The 20,306-nt window shown below is 37.0% G+C and overlaps 1 protein-coding gene across 2 annotated transcripts in view; it reads left to right on the forward strand.

Moving 5' to 3' along the window:
• The window catches only part of opn7b (opsin 7, group member b), an 89,911-nt gene that overhangs the window by 65,379 nt on the left and 4,226 nt on the right, over positions 1-20,306 (forward strand). For both annotated transcript variants that reach the window (XM_085147188.1, XM_085147187.1), the window contains 4 exons: positions 12,239-12,326; positions 12,414-12,576; positions 13,792-13,919; positions 19,935-20,269. In XM_085147188.1, the coding sequence (XP_085003314.1) occupies positions 12,239-12,326; positions 12,414-12,576; positions 13,792-13,919; positions 19,935-20,269 (714 nt within the window). The remainder of the gene's footprint in view (positions 1-12,238; positions 12,327-12,413; positions 12,577-13,791; positions 13,920-19,934; positions 20,270-20,306) is intronic.

The raw sequence follows: 20,306 nt of genomic DNA on the forward strand, positions 1-20,306 counted from the left end.
AACTCTGTATGTCTGCAGACCTTCCCATTGGTTGAATTTTATATACAAATTTCTTCTTCGGCTGCTTCTTTCCAATCTGTTTGCATATATGTGTAAAATGTACAGTCAGCACAGCTCTCACAATATTTTACAAATGTTTCTCCTGAGAATCAGAATAATTTTAAGAGGGAAAAGGCTTTTAAATACGCTTGTCCTGTTTCAAGGACTTCAAATTGTCAGGACCGGTAATGAGTTTTCAATCATTTTAAAGGATTGAGTGAATTGTTATTTTGGCGAGTGTTGCTTTTTCTCTTCATGTGTAATTGTACATGAATCAGATCTTTGTATTTAATTGCCTGTGTTGAATGTCAGTTGAATTGTTTCTTAACGTGTGTAATAATTGTTGCAATTTCAACCTTAGATCTCTCTAAAAATTGCATTTTTATTCTGAATGAGACTGCATAAATAAAAGCTATGATAAAGGTATGAAAATCATAATAAAATAGGGGGGGAAAGCATTAAAGTTCTTTGTAATCCTCTTCATTCCAAGGTGAAATGTTCATTCAAAGGCAATCATTCATTTTCTGTTCATCTAGTAACTTTGTCTACTACAGTATGCCAACTGCATACTGGAGATAGCGCTTCTGAAGGATAACTGCATGAAAACAAAATGAGGCATACAATAATAAATTATGGCTTCAAGCTGAAAAGGATATAGGCCAGCTGGATGAATGAGTCCCTAAGGAAATGAACACGATCATCATTATTTAATCTCATACTGACATCCAGTATTGAAGAACAATAGGGCCGGTTAAATGTAGCAGAGAATATACATCACTGAAAAGAACATAACTGTAAAAGATTCATGTGAGTCCAGTACTCTAGTGAGTTTGTTCTAATCATTATCAGTTTTGGTGCTGTAAAAGTAGGTGTCCTTAACTGGCTGTGTGGAGATGTTTGCTATAGTTTGGGTATTCCAGATTTACTAACGTGTTGTGCAGTGCAAACTGGGTTTTGGTGTAAAAGAGAAAAATAAAAGTTTTTGCTATATTCACAAACAGAGTAGTGAAAAGATTACATGCAAGAAATGGGAACTCAGAAATTGTTACAACTGACCCTGTTACAACCCTGTGGCACATCTGGCTAACACCTTGGCATTGCACCTTCCTAATGAAACCAACTTATCTCAAAAGGTTCAATTCTGAGATTGAAGGCAAACCCTCTCTGTTTCCAGTTTACATTGCAATTTTGGCCATTTCTTTGGCACTCGTTGGTGAGCGTTTGCAGTAAAGTAAGTAAGTAAAGTAAGTAAGCTGGAGAGGAAATGGCGTGTCACAAATTTAGAAGATCATCATTTAGCCTGGAGAAATAGTTTGCTGCTTTATAAGAAAGCCCTCCGCAAAGCCAGAACATCTTACTATTCATCACTGATTGAAGAAAATAAGAACAACCCCAGGTTTCTCTTCAGCACTGTAGCCAGGCTGACAAAAAGTCAGAGCTCTTTTGAGCCAACCATCCCTTTAACGTTAACTAGTAATGACTTCATGAACTTCTTCACAAATAAAATTCTTATCATTAGAGAAAAAATTACCAATAATGATCCCACAGATGTAATATTATCTACAGCTACTTTTAGTACCATTGATGTTAAGTTAGACTCTTTTTCTCCAATTGATCTTACTGAGTTAACTTCAATAATTACTTCCTCCAAACCATCAACGTGTCTTTTAGACCCCATTCCTACAAAACTGCTCAAAGAAGTCCTGCCATTAATTAATGCTTCAATCTTAACCCTGGAGAACCCAAGGGGTCAAATTTGACCCCATGGTTTCCCTAGAAAATCAATGGCGTCGGCTCTGACCCCATGGGTTCTCCAGGGTTAAATATGATCAACCTATTTCTAATAATCGGCTATGTACCCCAGGCCTTCAAGCTGGCTGTAGTTAAACCTTTACTCAAAAAGCCATCTCTAGACCCAACTGTCTTAGCTAATTATAGGCTCATCTCCAACCTTCCTTTCATATCAAAAATCCTTGAAAGAGTAGTTGTCAAACAGCTAACAAATCATCTGCAGAGCAATGGCTTATTTGAAGAGTTTCAGTCAGGTTTCAGAGCTCATCACAGCACAGAAACAGCTTTAGTGAAGGTTACAAATGATCTTCTTATGGCCTCTGACAGTGGACTCATCTCTGTGCTTGTCCTGCTAGACCTTAGTGCAGCATTCGATACTGTTGACCATAATATCCTATTAGACCGATTAGAACATGCTGTAGGTATTACAGGTACTGTGCTGCAGTGGTTTGTATCATATCTATCTAATAGACTCGATTTATACATGTAAATGGAGAGTCCTCTTCACACACTGAGGTTAATTATGGAGTTCCACAGGGTTCAGTGCTAGGATCAATTCTGTTTACATTATACATGCTTCCCTTAGGCAGTATCATTAGAAGACATAGCATAAATTTTCACTGCTATGCAGATGACACCCAGCTCTATCTATCCATGAAGCCAGGTAACACACACCAATTACCGTACTTGTCGGGCTATAAGCCGCTACTTTTTGCACAAGCTTTGAACACTGCGGCTTTTAGTCAGGTGTGGCTTTTCTATGGATTGTCCATGATTTTTGTGATATCGTAAGAGGATTTGTTTTGTTTGTTCCGCTGTTGTACGGCACTACGTTGCCTGGCGGAAGGATCGGGGTTCAAGAGTGGTATGTTGGTCACATGTCCATCCGCCAGGCAACGTAGTGTCGTACGAAGTAGCGCGAAAAACAAACTTCAAAGTAGCGCTACGCGTTCAGCGGGAGGCGTGGATGATGTGCGGCGATAAATTTGCGAAAAGCAAGTTATGCCCAACTCCACCAGTGGATTCTGAACTCTATTTTTCTGGTGTGCTGTAGGTTATTGTTAAGTACTACATTTGTTACTCATTTATGAAGCACAGTACATGTTTCGTACTTGTAATTACCGGTACTTGTACATATACCTAAAAAGTTATGCAAATATGTACCCATAACTTGTTTTTCAAAATATTAATAAAAGGGGTGTGTCTCCAAACAGCCATCTCTTTCCTGACAATTTGCTTTGTGCATATTCTCTTACATATGATAAGTCAACATTGAAACACCTGCGGCTTTTAGTCAGGTGCGGCTAATGTATGTACAAAACAGGATTTTCCCCTGTTTTTAGCTTGTGCGGCTAATATTCGGGTGCGCTTTGTAGTCCGGGAAATACGGTAGTTAAACTGCAAGAATGTCTTAAAGACATAAAGACCTGGATGGCCGCTAACTTTCTGCTTCTTAATTCAGATAAAACTGAGGTTATTGTACTCGGCCCTGAAAATCTTAGAAATATGGTGTCTAACCAGATTCTTACTCTGGATGGCATTACCTTGGCCTCCAGTAACACTGTGAGGAACCTTGGAGTCATTTTTGACCAGGACATGTCCTTCAATGCAAATATTAAACAAATATGTAAGACTGCGTTCTTCCATTTGCGCAACATCTCTAAAATTAGAAATATCCTGTCTCAAAGTGACGCTGAAAAACTAGTTCATGCATTTATTACTTCCAGGCTGGACTAGTGCAATTCATTATTATCAGGATGTCCAAAAAACTCGCTGAAAAGCCTTCAGTTAATCCAAAATGCTGCAGCAAGAGTCCTGACAGGGACTAGAAAGAGAGAACATATTTCTCCAGTATTGGCTTCCCTTCATTGGCTTCCTGTTAAATCCAGAATTGAATTCAAAACCCTGCTCCTCACATACAAGGTCTTAAATAATCAGGCCCCATCTTATCTTAATGACCTTGTAGTACCATATCACCCTGTTAGAGCACTTCACTCTCACACTGCAGGCTTACTTGTTGTTCCTAGAGTATTTAAAAGTTATTAATCTCTGTCTCTCTTCCACAGCATGTCTTTATCCTGTCTTCCTTCTCTCACCCCAACCGGTCGCAGCAGATGGCCGCCCCTCCCTGAGCCTGGTTCTGCCGGAGGTTTCTTCCTGTTAAAAGGGAGTTTTTCCTTCCCACTGTTGCCAAAGTGCTTGCTCACAGGGGGTCATATGATTGTTGGGTTTTTCTCTGTACCTATGAAGCACCTTGAGGCGACTGTTGTTGTAATTTGGCGCTATATAAATAAAATTAAATTGAATTGAATTAAAGTCAGCATCTTTAATTAAGGATGACCACAGCAAACTGCAAGTGACCAAAGCAATCAGATTGAGGTTTTCAGTGCAACATTGCATTCTTCCTTTGTGATTGAGTTCACCTAGCTACTGCTAGCAACCTCCCACAACCACTTCCCAACCAGTCAGGGAATAAACATTTTCCTAGCAACCAGTGATGACCAGGCAGTAGTTAACCAGCCGCTAGGCCTGCATAACTGGGGCATAAGGGATGTCACAGCAATTTTAACATATACACACCACATATAGAAGATGATAAAAAATAAATGTTGAAAATTGACCATAGAATTTACATGCAAATCATATTCTGTAACGATTAAACCAATAATCAATAAGTTCTTTGATAGTTTAAAATTAACAACACAGGCATAGAAGGTTGCAGAATCTCAGTATGTAATATCAAAACCCTTTGCACAAAGAAGAAAGAAGGCAAACAATTGAAGACTACATGTTACCAAAGATGATTAAAGCGGTAATTTCTTCCAAAACAAAACATCAATTTATCTGTTAGCAGGTTGCCTCTTATTAGCATGTTTTAATTATGAGCAACACTAATGCTAATTCAATCATGTGTGTAATAGCTCTTCCCTAGATAATTTTATTCATTGTTAATCAAGCATTTCACTCAGAAAAATGTGATGTTGTTTATTTAAGCTGTCCTTATCACAGTAGCTAGTAATATTAAAGCACAGTGTTGCTGAGAAGCAAGATATGTAGAGTTAAATGTATTGTCTGTTACATGCAGCATATATAAGAACAAATAAAGCAATTTACAGTATTATAAACAACTCAAGAAAGGCTGGTTTTGCTCATCTTCAAAGCTACAATTTAAATTTTGTTTTTGTCTTTTTCTGAGAAAAAAATATTTCACCCTCATTTTTAGAAGCTTGGGGTTCTTGGGATTGATATATCAATCACTGACTGCTTCAGCATTATTGCCCTAAAAAAGTGTTCCAACTGCATAATGTTGGAACACAAAGGTTAAAAAAATATGCTATTTGAATAAATAAATGAAATCAAAATCTGTCTTTAAAACACCAAAATATTCTTCTTCATATATTCATGTACACGCACATATGTTTTTGTATACTTATTTCAAAAATGATATTAGCATTAGAAGTAGCTGACATACAAAAAAAAGATACATACATACATTGTATCCTGTGCAGGATACAATGTATGTATCCTTTGACTCAGGTCAAAGGTCAAACTCTTTTCATCAAATAAATGTGGTTTGTTGCCTAAGAGCGACGCCATGCCATAGAGAGCTAAACACCACTATTCCAAAGACTCAAGACTTGCAAATTCAAATATATGCAACTTGTTATTCCCCTACTGCTGTCTTTGATATCGGACTCAGGGGATCAGTGAATGAGAAACAGTCATCTGTTTTCCAAATAACTTCAGAAGAAAAGCTGGACTCTTTAGTGTCCAGCTCTCTTAATCGCTTTTCTTTCCACAAGGGGATTCAATGATATGTGAGAGCTGCGTGGATGTTTTCATTTCTACAAAATTTTCTCTTTGTCTCATATTTCTTCTGACTAATCTCCATCATTCTGCCCTCGATGCTTCTAACAATTTCAGTTATAGGATTTCTCTCATCCTACACTTGCCCTTGCCTATTTGTCCCAGCCTACAATCCTTTTATAACATTTCCACCTCCCTTTGTCTCCTTGAAAATTTTGCCCTCGCTCTTTGTTGTTGAACTGTGTGTCTGTACATGTAATTTGTGAAGACTGTAAGTTCCGGTTGTGTGACAGCAAGGCTTAAGCTGTCCAAGACGTTCTCTACAGTGATTAGCTCCAATTCCACAACTCGGCTAGAAGCTGACAATCATGTTATGACTGTTTCTTACATTTTATTGCACTTTCCCCTTTTCAAACTAATGGGGGTGAACATGCATTCCTATCTTGCTGTACGTCCCTCCCCTTTCATTTTCTCATTTTAAGTGTCTCTGCCTTGACTTCATCTTCTCAGACTGCTAATCCAGTCTTGCCCCTTGTACCCCTGACATTGCCGCAAGAAGAACAGATTGTAAAAGGGAGGAAGTGGGAGGTAATGTAAATAATCACAAAGACAGGCAGACATGGTGTCATGTGAAGGTCTGTTCTGTGTGTGTGTGTGTGTGTGTGTGTGTGTGTGTGTGTGTGTGTGTGTGTGTGTGTGTGTGTGTGTGTGTGTGTGTGTGTGTACAGTACTTCTGTTTTGAAGCTTGTCACTTGTATGGAAAGAGGGCAAGCTGAAGTCAAGACAGACAGTTTTAGCTGCCTTCACAGTGTTGATAAGAAGTCAGCAGAGAGTTATGTTTTCTGTTAGATGTGACCCCGATTTAAGGAAATGGTTTCACACTAAACCATCACATTCTGTGAGATCTTATGAACCTTCATACTGGTCTCATTGATAACATATAATCCATAAATCACCTCCATAAATCAGCATGCTTGATATAGATCAGCTTCCAGTGCCAGTGCTTGACATTCTCATACTCAAGACTGCCAATAAATTGCTAAAATATAGAAAGAGAGAACCTATCGTGGAACATTTCCATTATTGATCTTTCAAGGTAAAACCAGTACGTATAACCATGGTTAAAAAGAAACTACACCTTCCATTAATTCTAAAGTTTTACATATTACGACATATAAGAAGATGTCTGGTCCACAGTGTGATTATTTATTTAACAAAAACTAAGCCAATGTACAAAAGCAGTGTATGGAAATCTAAGAACACTAACAGTTTATAAAGGCACTTTTAGCAGCAATAACTTGAAGTATTATTTTTCCATATCAGTCTTTCACATTGCTGTAGAGGAACTTTGACCTGAATTCATGGTCAGCTCAGTGCCTAGTTTGCCCAGATCTTGTGGCAGCAATGCAAAGTCCAGTCATTTCACTGCTTATATTCTCACATTTTGAGAATCATTTGAGAATAACTGCATAACTTGGCTCCAAATCTGCAGCCACTATTATATTTGTTTCCTATGAGAGCCTGACAAAAACTGAACAACTCGTATTGCGCAATGATCAGTTCTTTGGCTCTTTTCAAACTATATGCAAAAGCATAAACATGCAATTAAAGATGAGGGATTTAGAAATCTTCAGCAGTAGACCCAATAGATTTAGATGGTAGTCTGATTTCTTTTATTTATTTATTTATTTATTTTTGATAAATCTTCAGCAGTAGCGAAGATGTTTGGTTTTTTTTTTTTTTTTTTTTCTTGTTTTGTTTTGTTTGTTTGTGTGCTAAAGAAAACCTTCAATTTTATCTTTTCAATAAAGAAACCTTCAAATCCTGTCTTGTGTAAAGGAATCATTTACAACTTTTCTAATCTATTTCTTAGGCATCCCCAGATGCTCAGCCCTGCTAGGTATCTTTCAGACCTGACATAAACCACCTATTATGCTGAAACAATGAGCAACCTTGTTGCTTTTGTTATTGTCTATCTTTAACCAGATTCTTTAAAATTACACAGACGCAAAGCTGCTTTACATTCTTTCAACCTTTTGTACTGAATTTTCTTTTCTGTTTTGTGCTCTTTCAGTGTTTCTTTTTGTTGGCATATTGCATTCTTTAGAGTAGACCAGATTAAATCGCACTTCAAATTCCACCCCTTACAGGGAACTGTGTGCATTTTTTGTTTATTGCAATAGCTGATGTCTGATTTTTATGGAAGCATGCTAAATGAAATGAGGTGTCGTGGCTGCAAAAAATAGATGGATAAAGCAGTTTTTGGACATTCTTCTTAATAGCCTAAATTATACACAAAAGAGTAGTAAATTTGGGTTTATAACAAATATCTGAAGTACAGCTTCTACTTCTTTTGCTTGTTATTACTGACAACAGCTAGATTTTTTGTAATATTTAGTTGTAACCTAAATAATGTATCATTCTAGTAGCCCAAGACCAGAAATGATTAACAAGATGAACCTGAATTAGCTAATAATACAATAATATAATGACAGAGAGGTGGTGATATGATTTCAAGTAATCTCGGTGGAAATTCCTGCTATTTGTGTCTTACCTGACTTTGTGGTGTAGTTTCTTAGTTTACTCATAAATAATTATAGATGGTAACAGAAAACATTTTTCCTAATATTTTGTGCTAAAAAATTGCATATATATGAATCTTTCATTCCTCCTGAAGAGTAATAGGTGATTGTAAGCTAAAAGATTGTGTAGTTTACAGTATTTCCTCCACTCGATAATGCTGTTTGAGTGCATCAGGCTACTATCTACTAAACCTGTAGATGGTCTGACTTTATAGCTGCAGTACTTTACTGCAATAACAAATATTAACAACTCATCAAAAGAACCAAAACAAACATGAAAATGTTTTAAAAATGGATCACACCAAATTGTTAACATTTTAGTAGAGAAGGTCTGTATAGCTGCGTCTCTGAGGCCCAGGTATGCTGTATGTCATTATTTGATCTTTTCAATTTTGCCACATTCTTCATTTAAATGGTCCATTTCCTGAACAGACTGCCAATTGAAATATATGTTTTTGAAACCAGAGCTACCAACACACTTTTTTTATTAAGACTATATAAATTTTAAATGATATAACGGAGAGTGAACAGCAACACCCAAGTGTTACAAATAAAGTATTTGTCCATACCTATTTGTTTGTCCAAACTCACATTGTTCTTCTCATATGCTGTAAACATCTATTTCTTATTTTTAGCCAATAAAATCATTAGTATCTCCTCATTCATGACCCATAATCACAGTCACAAACAACTCAGGTTGACCAGTACAGTAGTTTACCTCCCTTCGGGCCATAGACATAGACAGCCCATGTGAAAAGATCTTTGCTTTAGCACAAATGTTGTTCCAACATGTGATGTGTAGAGTATTTTTTTTTTATCATTTGCAAACATTTAGAATCAACTTGCTGATAGTCCAGCCATGGTATGAAGTCTGAATACAAATGTCTGAATGCTGAATATTCAGTGTTCATTCATTAAGGCATAAAAAACCTTAATGGAAGTTTGGCTTGGCTCCCATGTACACTTCGCTTGTTGCAAATACTCAGAACTGCACATAAAATGTAGTCTGAAAGTCTGAGTGCACAACAAGAACACATTTATTCCATCATTCATTTTCAAATGCTGTGTCTTGGGATGTTTTGCTTAACGCAAAACAGGAAAAGGGTATAAATATGCATTTGTTTGTTTTTGATGTATGAGATATCCATTTGGTGCTGCCTTGGTGAAAAGTCGTCAAACTTGAGTCAGGTTGAGATGAAGGAGAATGAGAAGCAGAAGATTTAAGCATTCTGTGGATTATTGAACGGATTCTGAAATTTCAGGTCAATCAAGGAGACTGAAAATGCAGCATACTTTTGCTATGGGATCACATTACATGAATGGAATAAAAAGACAAGCTATAAAGCAGAATTTTTTTTTTTAATTTTTTTTTTTTTTAACCGCAACATGTTCAGTGATGATAACAATTTAACAATTATTTTTGGTAAGAGTAATTGTTATTATGTAATTGTTCACTTATCAAGAGAAAAAACCCCACTTTGTTTTCAATGAATATTAAAAAATGCATCTTAATTTGAAGACGTTCATGCACCAGAAGTTCATCAACTTATTTTCATTAATTCATTAATGCTGTTCATTGGTAAGTATTTTCTTCTTGCTCTCGCTACTGGACTTGAGGTCAGCATACATTCACTCTGGGTTCCTTTATACCTCTGTGTTTGCATGCTGACCATTTTCTTCGTCACTAAAAACTGTAATCAGCTATCTGCTCATCATACAAAAATTGAACCACCATTCTCTGCACCTGATTATAAAACATGCAAAAAAAGATTGCCTCTTTTTTTTAGAATCTCTGAAAAACAAATTTGTATATCAATCAACTTTTTAATTCTCAGCTTGGTCCCTGACTCCCTGGTTACCATCCCTCTTTTGGCTACTGTCCACCCAATTATACTTATTCCCCATTTTTAGTTTTATTTTAGTATTGTCTTCTATTCCACCTTCAAATTGTACGACCCACTGTCTGTCAAGGTTCAGTTACAGCTGTCCGTTTCAAAATGGGCCTGTAGTGTGTGGCAGGGTTAGACCCTTAGTCTGGTATCTTCGGGTAGATCACTTTTTACTATATATCACTATGGTAGCCTATGCTCCACATACAGTATAACCTGCTCCAACTTGCTCTGTGTTCAAGCTCCAGGCTGAAAACCATTACCATTTTCCACAAATGGGAATGCAGTGGTTTTCTTTCCCCAGACATAAGACAATACGTTCTATTACTGTCTCATCAGTCCTCAAAACATTATTCCAAAAGCCTATCATTTCATTTTTAGCAGAAAACAGATGTGCACAAGTGCTTATTTGGGGATGCAGTGCTTTATTGTTGCTCAGTATTCTCACGATTATTGACACATGAACATTAGCAAATATGGGACAGGCTTGTAGTTCCTTGTGAGCTCTTTCTGGAGTGACGTTTGATCGCTCATGAAGATAGATCAATAGTCTTGAATTTCCTTCATGTGTATACCCTGTCTAAGTGGAGTATTTATCAACTACGTGACCAGCCTTCTCCTTTTTCTCCATCATGGTATGAAGCGAAGATCAAATTTTATTAGAGCTTTCTTTCTTAAATAAAAATTGTTTCCTACGAACAGTTGTCACTAGTGCCATTGAAAACACCCAATTCTAATTTAACCAAACATACTGATAAATCTGGGATTCACTTATTATGGCCATTTGCAAATGTGAAGTGTATAATTATTTTTCTTACGTAAATGAACAAGTGTAATGGTTTCATATAATTTGATTAATTAGGTTCTCACAATTAACTTTAAAATATGATGTTTCAGGTCATATTTCTATTTAATCTTAAAAAACAAATGAAAAGGGAAAAGGTGAAAAATCACATGTCACAAAACATGGCTGGCTTGAAAGGATACATATCAGCTGACGTAGTAACTACAGCTTGTCGCATATTACATCCAGCAGTTTATGAGAAAAAAATCTAATTAAATACTGAAATTGCATATCTCAATACTTATGCAAATACTAAAGCAAGTGTTTACACTTACACACAAACTTGAGCAGGACTGTATCTACTTACAAGCTATGCTTGGCCACATAAGGGCCACATAAAATTGAATTAGAAAACCCACACAAAGAAATCTCTGGCTCTTTGAAGATAAATTCTAGTGTGAATGGTTATAGGGATTTATACACAAGCAGCTCAACTCTTAACCCCAGGTGATTTAACTTGCCAGTGCCCCTCAGTACAGGTGAAGTAATTGAGTAAATAGAAAGGCTATGAATATATTTCCATCTTATCTCCGCCCATAATTTTCTTTAGAAAGCTTACCTCAGCAACTTGTGTTGGTCACAATGAAAACTGTATTGGCAGTGGGTCATGCTGTGTATGCACATCTCTGCCTGCTTTTCAAGATAAGAGTGATTATGAAGTGAAGGGTGGCATCAGATTTCTGCACCATCTTCTGTTCTCTTCTCTGCTCTAGTCTTTGATGAGACTGCGCAAATTTTCTAAAGGTTTCAAAAAGAAGCATGGGGAAGCATTAAAGCCACTTGCCTATTCTTCTGTAGAATCACAATATGCAACCAAAAGACTTTTGGTCTCTTGAAGTATAGCAAGAAAGGGTAAGGGTACAAGGGTAACTTTTTTGCACATCCAATGGATGCATGACCAGGCTGACATCTGGAGAACTGAAAGGACAAGCCAGCACTTCAGTTACAATGGGCAAGTTACACAGTTACAATCCTTATCCATTTTTGCCCTCCAACACATCAACTTCAAGGAATTCTTACTTATGTGGCTGATATGTTTAATGACTGTCGGATGTAAATGATGAAATATGCTTGATATGGCCTCCTATTTACAGTGTTGATCAGGGTGAACTATTTTGTTGTTGTGTTCAATCCTCCAAAGATATCAGTATGTAACATTTTAATGCAGATATTTGTGCCGTTGTGTTTTTTGCTTTGTGTTTTTTATGCCTGAGGGTGAAAACACATATTCTCTGTGTTTTTCTTCCTTTTTATTATACCTGTGTGTTTTTCCATTTTTGTTCTAGATGGGAAATGCCTCCGAAACATTTCTGTTCATGTCTAAAATATCAAAAGACAATGACTTCATCATGGGAACTCTCTACACCATTTTTGGTGAGTGATTTATCCCCCCCAAGGTCAATCCTTTTAATGTGGACTCAAATTCTTCAGCTCTTTACATTATATTGCTCTGTGTCCTAGGTGTGCTGTCAGTGCTTGGAAATGGCATCCTGCTGTTCGTGGCCTATAGAAAGAAGTCCTCCTTAAAGCCAGCAGAGTTCTTTGTGGTAAACCTGTCCATCAGTGACCTGAGCATGACCGTAACCTTGTTTCCATTTGCAATACCTTCAACCTACACACACATGTGAGTGACAATTCAGGTTTTCAATTTTTTTTCAAATTCCATCTAGTCCTCTTTTATGTCATCTTCACATTTTTGTCTTCATGAGAGACAAGGACAGAAGGAAAAAGACAGATGAAGAGTGAGGTTAGAGGAGTGGTTTGTTAAGCAAGGCTGTAGCTGCTGACGAAAACCAGGGCTTTAACAGCCTGAGCAGTAGTTTACGACATGCATTAAAAGACAAATTAAGGTTTTGTAAGCAGATGCTTGCAGACATAAATTTATCATATTTGATTGTTTGTGGATGCAACAGATAAAATACAAATAAATGCATTTTTAAAGGATTTTGTGGTTTTTCCATTTGTATAAAATGGAGGTGGAAATATACTATCATGCTAGATTTGCAACACATTAATGGTATATATCTGATATTGTCACTTTAATCTTTCAGAGCAATGTCTTCAGTGTCTTCAACAATCAAAATTTGAAAAAACCCTCCACATTTATGAAAACGTTGATATTCTAATTTTGAGATCCTTTTTGCTTGTAATTCTTGCTGTGTGCTCATAGCATAGACCTTGGGAAGAAGCAGTAAGTGATTTCTGACTTTTTGGCCAGAGTTTAGCCTCTGAGGCTTTACAAGGTTGTTGAGCCCAGCTGCAGCCTGAAAAGATAACTACAGATGCTACTCAAGGTTGGAAAAAATGCTGAAAAAGACACAAGTAGCATAGCAAGGCTCTGTGTAGTGCAGATGAAAAGCCAGCATTTTCAGTTTAACTCTGTGTGAAGTTTCCAGGTGTATGGTTTTAAGTAGTATTTGTGCAAAAAAACAATAAACAATGCAAATGTCTTTTTAACTCCACTGTCATTGAGCTTTGGACAATAACATGTTTCCTATTTTTGTAATATTTTCTTTGTGTTGCACTGATAGATAATGTGGAAAGCATTTATGTCTCCTTTGTTCAAGCATCCTACATAATACCTTTGTTTGTCTTCTGTCTCTTCCTATGATTGTCTGCCTGCTGTCTTATTCTCTGACCATTTGCTGCTGATAGCTGTCATATGCACCACTATTGGGTTAGAGTGCTTCACCGCATGCTACATTTGAATATGACCCAGGAGACCAGAAAATGTATTGCAGTCTCATTGACTGAAATTCACCAAAGGGAATTTGCAGGCAAACCCTTACTTAATATCACACAGTAACACATGTTCTGTTTTCTTTCTCTTCTCATTCAGGTGGTTGTTTAATAAGACAACCTGTACTGTGTATGCCTTTTGTGGTGTTCTGTTTGGCCTGTGCAGTCTGACCAACCTAACGGTGCTCTCCTGTGTCTGCTGGCTCAAGGTCTGCTGTCCTAACTACGGTAACAACACCAGTTTTTAATGCTTTACATTGCAATTCAGCATAAAGTTATTATCATAATAGTGAAACAATGCACTATTTTAACACTAAGGAATTTAATGACCCATGAGAATGACCCAGACTGAGGCAATGAAGAAAATCAAAGACATGGTTGTTTAGGGTTATTGTGAAACCAGTGAAATAAGATTCTGTGTGATCCCAGTGAGTTTGCTTGAAATGTAATTCCATTATTGGTTGTTTTCCATGAATGATCTACAGAAACCTTTTAGCAAGTTTTCAGGTGTTTTCCATTTAATATTTTTTTCATTCTGCAACTCATTTTGAATCACAACCAAACTTATGCTCACTCACTCACATGAACTACTTTGCTGTGTCAAACTGTTTCTGTATGGGAGTTCTCAGGATGCAGTTGGCATAAGATGCAAGTGTCCCTGCCTCTTTCCAGTATCACTTCACAATAATTATTTCATGATGCTTTATATTGTAACTAAAGACTCTACAGTATTATTCCAAGGCCCCCCAACAATCCAACTATCCCGGCAGCCACTTGGCAGCAGTGGGAATGAAGAACTCATTTTAACAGGAAGAGACCTCTGGCAGACCCAGACTCAGGGAGGGAGAGCTGTAGCCATTGGGGAGTATGAGAAGAAGAGAGAAAGAAAAGCATAGAGAGACAACATACACTCCAAGCACATACACATTGCAGTGCATCAAGTAAAATCATTTTGTTAGATGCAGATAACATCACAAACAAACCCAGAAGGTGTTTTGTTTTGTTCTTTTATTGTTGTCGTTGTTGTTGTTGTTTTTTAAGTGGCTGCCAAAGCAGCAGCATTATTGGATGTTACTAGAAAAAGTCTGCATTGAGAGGAGTGGTGGTGGAGTATGCAAGTTTCTTGTTTATACTCCTTTTGGATATTTGAGTTTGGAGCTTTGGTTTTGTTTTAACCCTTTTATTTGTTTCATTTGTGGCTTTTTTATTCTCTTGTGTGGGTTCTCTCTGGCTTCTCTCACAGTCCAAAGACATCCAATTATTGGGGTCAACTGGTAAATCTAAATTGCTCATAGGTGTGAATGTGAGTGGTTGTCTCTACTGTAGACCAAGACAAGTTACTGTTTCAGAAGGGTTTTTTTTTTTCTTATTCTGTATCATGCATCCCCAAAGGTTCTGTGTGATATATGTATATGTTTAAATTATGAATAGTGTGGCCCTAACAACATGTCCTAAGATTTTGTTAGGGCCACTATGCAAAGTGATATTATTCCTGACACTGACAGTTCTCATAAATGTCACTTTTAATCTCATAATCTAACTCTATAACTTGCTTATATAGATGTGAAATTATATGTTGTACAAGCAGCTACTGTGTACTGTAACACAGTACACAAGTTTAATAAATGAATAGGTCACCTGTCCAGGGTGTACTCCTCCTCTCACTCTATGGTAGCTCTAGCCCACATTAAAAAAGTACACATTTACCAACAAACTAGGCACTTTACAAATATTATGAGTATTCTTTTATTGACAGTAATTATTTTGAAGTTTAGCGTTGCCCATATTGATCCTTGTTAATAATGATGTTTGTTGCCCCTTCTTGAAGGCAAAATCCTTGATTCTGGAAAAAGAAACTAATCAAAGTACACCAGCAACTCAAGAGTTCATTACACAGTGTAAGGGGGCACGCTGCAGTAATGTTAATTTTCAAGGCTATAACATCTTGCAGCTGCATCATATTTATTGAAGAAGATGTTTGTTGGGCCTTCAAATGTTCCCCATCTTTAAACATGTATTTTCCAACAAGGTCTTATACTTGAAAAATACAGTTATTCACAATTTATTGGCAGCATGCTTAGCTACATTCTTGTAGGGATTACTAATAAATTCAGAGTTGTGTTGGTCTTTTACAGGATAGTACAGTACTGAAACCTGAGTCATTTTCTTTTCCTAGAAGAGATGGGCACCAATGTCCCCACTGTTGCTTCATCAGTTCACCTTCCTTGGACCACATTGCATTTTAATTTTAACACTTTAGATGTGATTGAAACTTACAGCTTTAATTTAGAGGGTTTAAAAAAAGTATTTCATTAACTTATTATTCCAAAAGTTTGAAAATTTAAATTTGAAAATTTGATATTGAAAATTCTAGTGACATATTTCCACTGGAATTCTCAATAAACAATCCCAAGAGTTGTCAATATAAGTGACAGGGGTTATCTATAGGTTGAAAAATCTAAATAAACCATCAGACAACCAAAAGGCACGAGAGACCACAGAAAAGAACTAAAGTGCGTGATGACAGAATTATTTCCATGGTTAAGAAAAACTCTTCCATCTCCACGGTAGTTTGCGTGTCATTGTCAAGGTTTATAATCAAGATATGTCTATAGTCAATATATGTCTTCATGACTAGATGACAAGAGGGTTTCCTCAAGGTTTATATTAGTAGTTACACTGAAGATTATGAAGGCCAGAAATAGCTGTACTATTTTAATGGTTTTGTTAAGCCCCTTGAATTAAAGCTGAAAGTCTGCGCTTTTGTCACAATTTATTTAATCATCTACTCTGGTGTGTACAAAGACAGAAATTACAACGCAAAATGTGTCATTGTCCGAAAACAACTAATGACTGCAGCTTTAGCAGCAAGAAAGGCTTCTATAGATGAATTGAATGAATCCAAATAATTTTAATACATAAAAGTTTGTGTTTCCTGTCATTCATTGTGTGTTTTAAAATGTTAGTTGCTCACATGTGCATTTTTACCACTTCAAATCAGTATCAACAAAGACATCTTTATTCTGGGTTAAAAATCAAGGTGTTGATTCCTTGATCTCAACCTTTCAAAACTCTCAGTGCTATTGCTATGCGAAGCTTCACTAATCATACTTCTACTCACCTTCTTTTATTTGTGGGTTTGCAGCCATAGTCTAAAAATCTCAAGGTTAGGAGTTTTAGATATAATTCTCATTGAGTTCAGATAGAATAATGAGATTTTTTCCAGTCACAACTAAAAGGGTTCAGCTATTTGCTAATTAGCAGCAGTAAAAGAGTAAAAGTAGACTGATTATTGAAAAAAAAGACCAGATTTAGAAATGCTAAAGTTTTAAAATTAAATTCTAAAAAAAGGAACAGAATTAGGGAAGAGAAACATTTATTGCAACATTCATGTTTGTGTAGTTGGATAGTATAAACCAGTTAAAATTTCATTGTGTCATATATATTAATTATTCACAGTTAGCATTTTGTTTTTAATCCTGGATTTTACCTCTGTAGTTCTCACCATCATGCTGGCGTTTGTACTGCTACAAATCTGATGGTAATATGGTGCCCTTTCCTCTTGAATCCATAGAAACCAAGGGTTTTATGGGACACTATAAACTGGGGGAATTCTGCTGCCGCACTCCTCCACAAAATGTTAAAAAGCACAGTTACGTTTTGTGGGCTCTGATAATTTGTTGTTCTACACAGTTGTCTATGACTAAGCCAAACCAGCACAAATAGCTGATTCTGGGTCAGTGTAACATTTCAATACACTGTTAGCACATCCAAAAAGCACTGAATTCATGGTTGATAAAGGTTAATTTTCAAGACTTATCATTTACTTGTATGTGCTTCATTAAACCATCCTTTTCTTTAATATTTGAAACTTTGATAATCCGAAGCAGCACTTGACTATAATTCATAATTTATAATTCATAAATCATAATTAAAAAAAAACACTGAATATGCAGGCATAAATTAATTGATAACCTGTAATTAAATTTTAATTTTGAACCCTTATTACTATTCTCACTCGATGAATGGGTGTGCTGATTAAGTGCCAGATTTAAGCAATATTCTCATTTATATCCTTTGCACACTTGCCCATACACACTGCAGGGATCACAGAACTGGGGGCTGCATCGATCATCTTTATAGTCCACTAGGTAAAACCCTGCCTAACAGGCATGTTCTAGTACTATAATATAATAGGAAAGCAGGTCAAGCTGTTCAAGAAACAAAATCAAAACAAATGGAAAAAAGAGCACAGACAGCACAAAACTAATGTAGTGCTGCCGGATGAGTTATAAGAAGCAGGTGGAGATTATATACATCTAATGAAAAGTGTCCACTTACAGTATATGATGCAGATATTTCAGGAATTGTCCTAACTTTGGCTAATAGGCACATTATAATTGAAGGCTGTGTTATGAAATAGCTCCTCTTGTCTGTTTTTTAGTGGCGCGCAGTCTATAATGCAGAGAATAAAAGCCAAGGGACTACAAGCTTCACAAGCAAATGTGTTTGAAATGCAAATGAGCACAAATAATTACATTGTCATATATTTTTTCCTGCAAGAAACTTTGTACAAATGTGTTGTTTTCTTGCTTTTATACACTGTTACACAGCCCTCCTAGTCAAACAAGCACACAAACAAAACAATGTGGATGTTTGGATCCAGACAATAATTGCAACCATGCAGTTACTGGAGTTTCACACCAACTATCCCATCTGCTAGCAGAAGGTTAGACCAAGAATAAGTGTAATTTATTGACTCAGAGCAAGCCTCCAACATATTTGCTCCTCAGAAATCCTTGTCCTCACACTACTTTATGTAAGAATGATTCTAATAGCTTCCAGTTGGCTAGACTATAAAAGGGAGAGTGTTAGGAGAAAAACCTCAGGAAAGCAAAGAATCACGGGCCCAGAGTTAATTCATGTACATGGACGATCTCTGTGCACGATCTGTCAACTACAGAGTCAGTGCAGAAATGCGCGCCAGGCATCTGGTCAGACTTTATTATATACTGTCCTACTCACGTAACACTCATGGGTGGAGTACAAGTTAGGAAAAAACAACTTCGTATCTGGTGATTGCATACGAGGCTGCACAGGATGCAGCCTTGCAAGACAAAGATGGACAAGTTGATTAACGATCTTGTAGTGGGTTAAAACAATACATGTGGGTGTTGTCTAAACTTGAGCAACTTCCTCATGTGATCACTTTGTTCCAGCTAAAGAATTTGCTGACACACATGTACAGGCATTTCTGTGCAATTCAAATAAGCTAAACATAAACATTTATCACTGTTGAATATTAATAAAATTCTAAATCTTTTAACAGAGAGTTGTGGACTTTCTTAGAAATAATAATTCCTCCATGTGTCACGTGGATAGCTGGAGTTCTGATTGGGAACGGGGTGGCCAAAATCAGATAAAAGCCAACTGTAATTGCTGACACAGTTCAGTGAGTGCCTTGGGGCAAAATGACCTCCCCCCACCATCAGCTTGAACCATAAAAACGGGCTGGAATCCTGCTGAAGGGGCTGTGTGGTGTCATGAGTAAGGTTTCCTCTGTTCTCATCTCCACTTATTACCCCTTAAATCAACTTTAGAAGAGTGTTGCCAGTAGTGATGTGCGAATCGATACTGAAATGTCGATTCCTCCGATTTATGTTCTAGAATCAATTCTCATATTAAAATATCGATATTTTAGTAATTTAGGTTAAATTTGTAGTTTATCTTTAACAGGAACACAGTGGAAAGAAACTATATAATTGTCTACTTTTGAAGGAACTACTTCCTGTTCCGCCTTTCATAGTCATGTGCGAAATACGGCTGTATAAATGTGTCGCAGCCCCTTGGCGTGCGCACTCACAACAATGGCTGAGCGTAAATGGAGTCATGCGTGGACGTATTTTACCTCCACAAACAGCCAAGAAGTGGTTTGCGATACATGTGGAAAGACTGTGAGGTGTTGTGGCAACACCACTAACCTAATCAAACTTTTTTTATTTCGGATCGGATCGGAAAGGAAATCAGTGGTATCGCACATCGCTAGTTGCCAGGGTTGTTTTGGCATTTTTTTCTGAGCCCCTTATTTGCTGGATAAGTGCAGTACTACTTGTAGAATGTTAATAAATCACAGTGTATCTTAAATGGAGCCTACTATATCTTCTTTATGTCCTTATCTGTCGATAATCAATTCTAAAACTCTTTTCTCTTGTCCTCCCTCTGCCTTCTTACACTCTTCTTTAGGTAACAAGTTTTCATATGTCCATGCATGCCTGCTGGTTGCAGGCATCTGGTGCTATGCTGGAGTCTTTGCTGTCGGTCCCCTGTCGGGCTGGGGAGAGTACGGGCCTGAGCCTTATGGTACAGCATGCTGCATCAACTGGCATGCGCCGAACTATAATTCTGCAGCTATGAGCTACATCGTCTGTCTCTTCTTCTTCTGCTATATTTTGCCCTGCACTATAATTTTTCTTTCCTACACATTCATCCTGCTGACTGTCCGTGGCTCACACCAGGCTGTGCAGCAGCATATGTCCCCACAGAACAAGATCACCAATGCACAAACACTTATCGTTAAGGTACGTGCATTATTTTCTTTTCAAATGACTTATACTA

Source organism: Neolamprologus multifasciatus, chromosome 20, assembly GCF_963576455.1.
Source record: "Neolamprologus multifasciatus chromosome 20, fNeoMul1.2, whole genome shotgun sequence".
NCBI lineage: Eukaryota > Metazoa > Chordata > Actinopteri > Cichliformes > Cichlidae > Neolamprologus > Neolamprologus multifasciatus.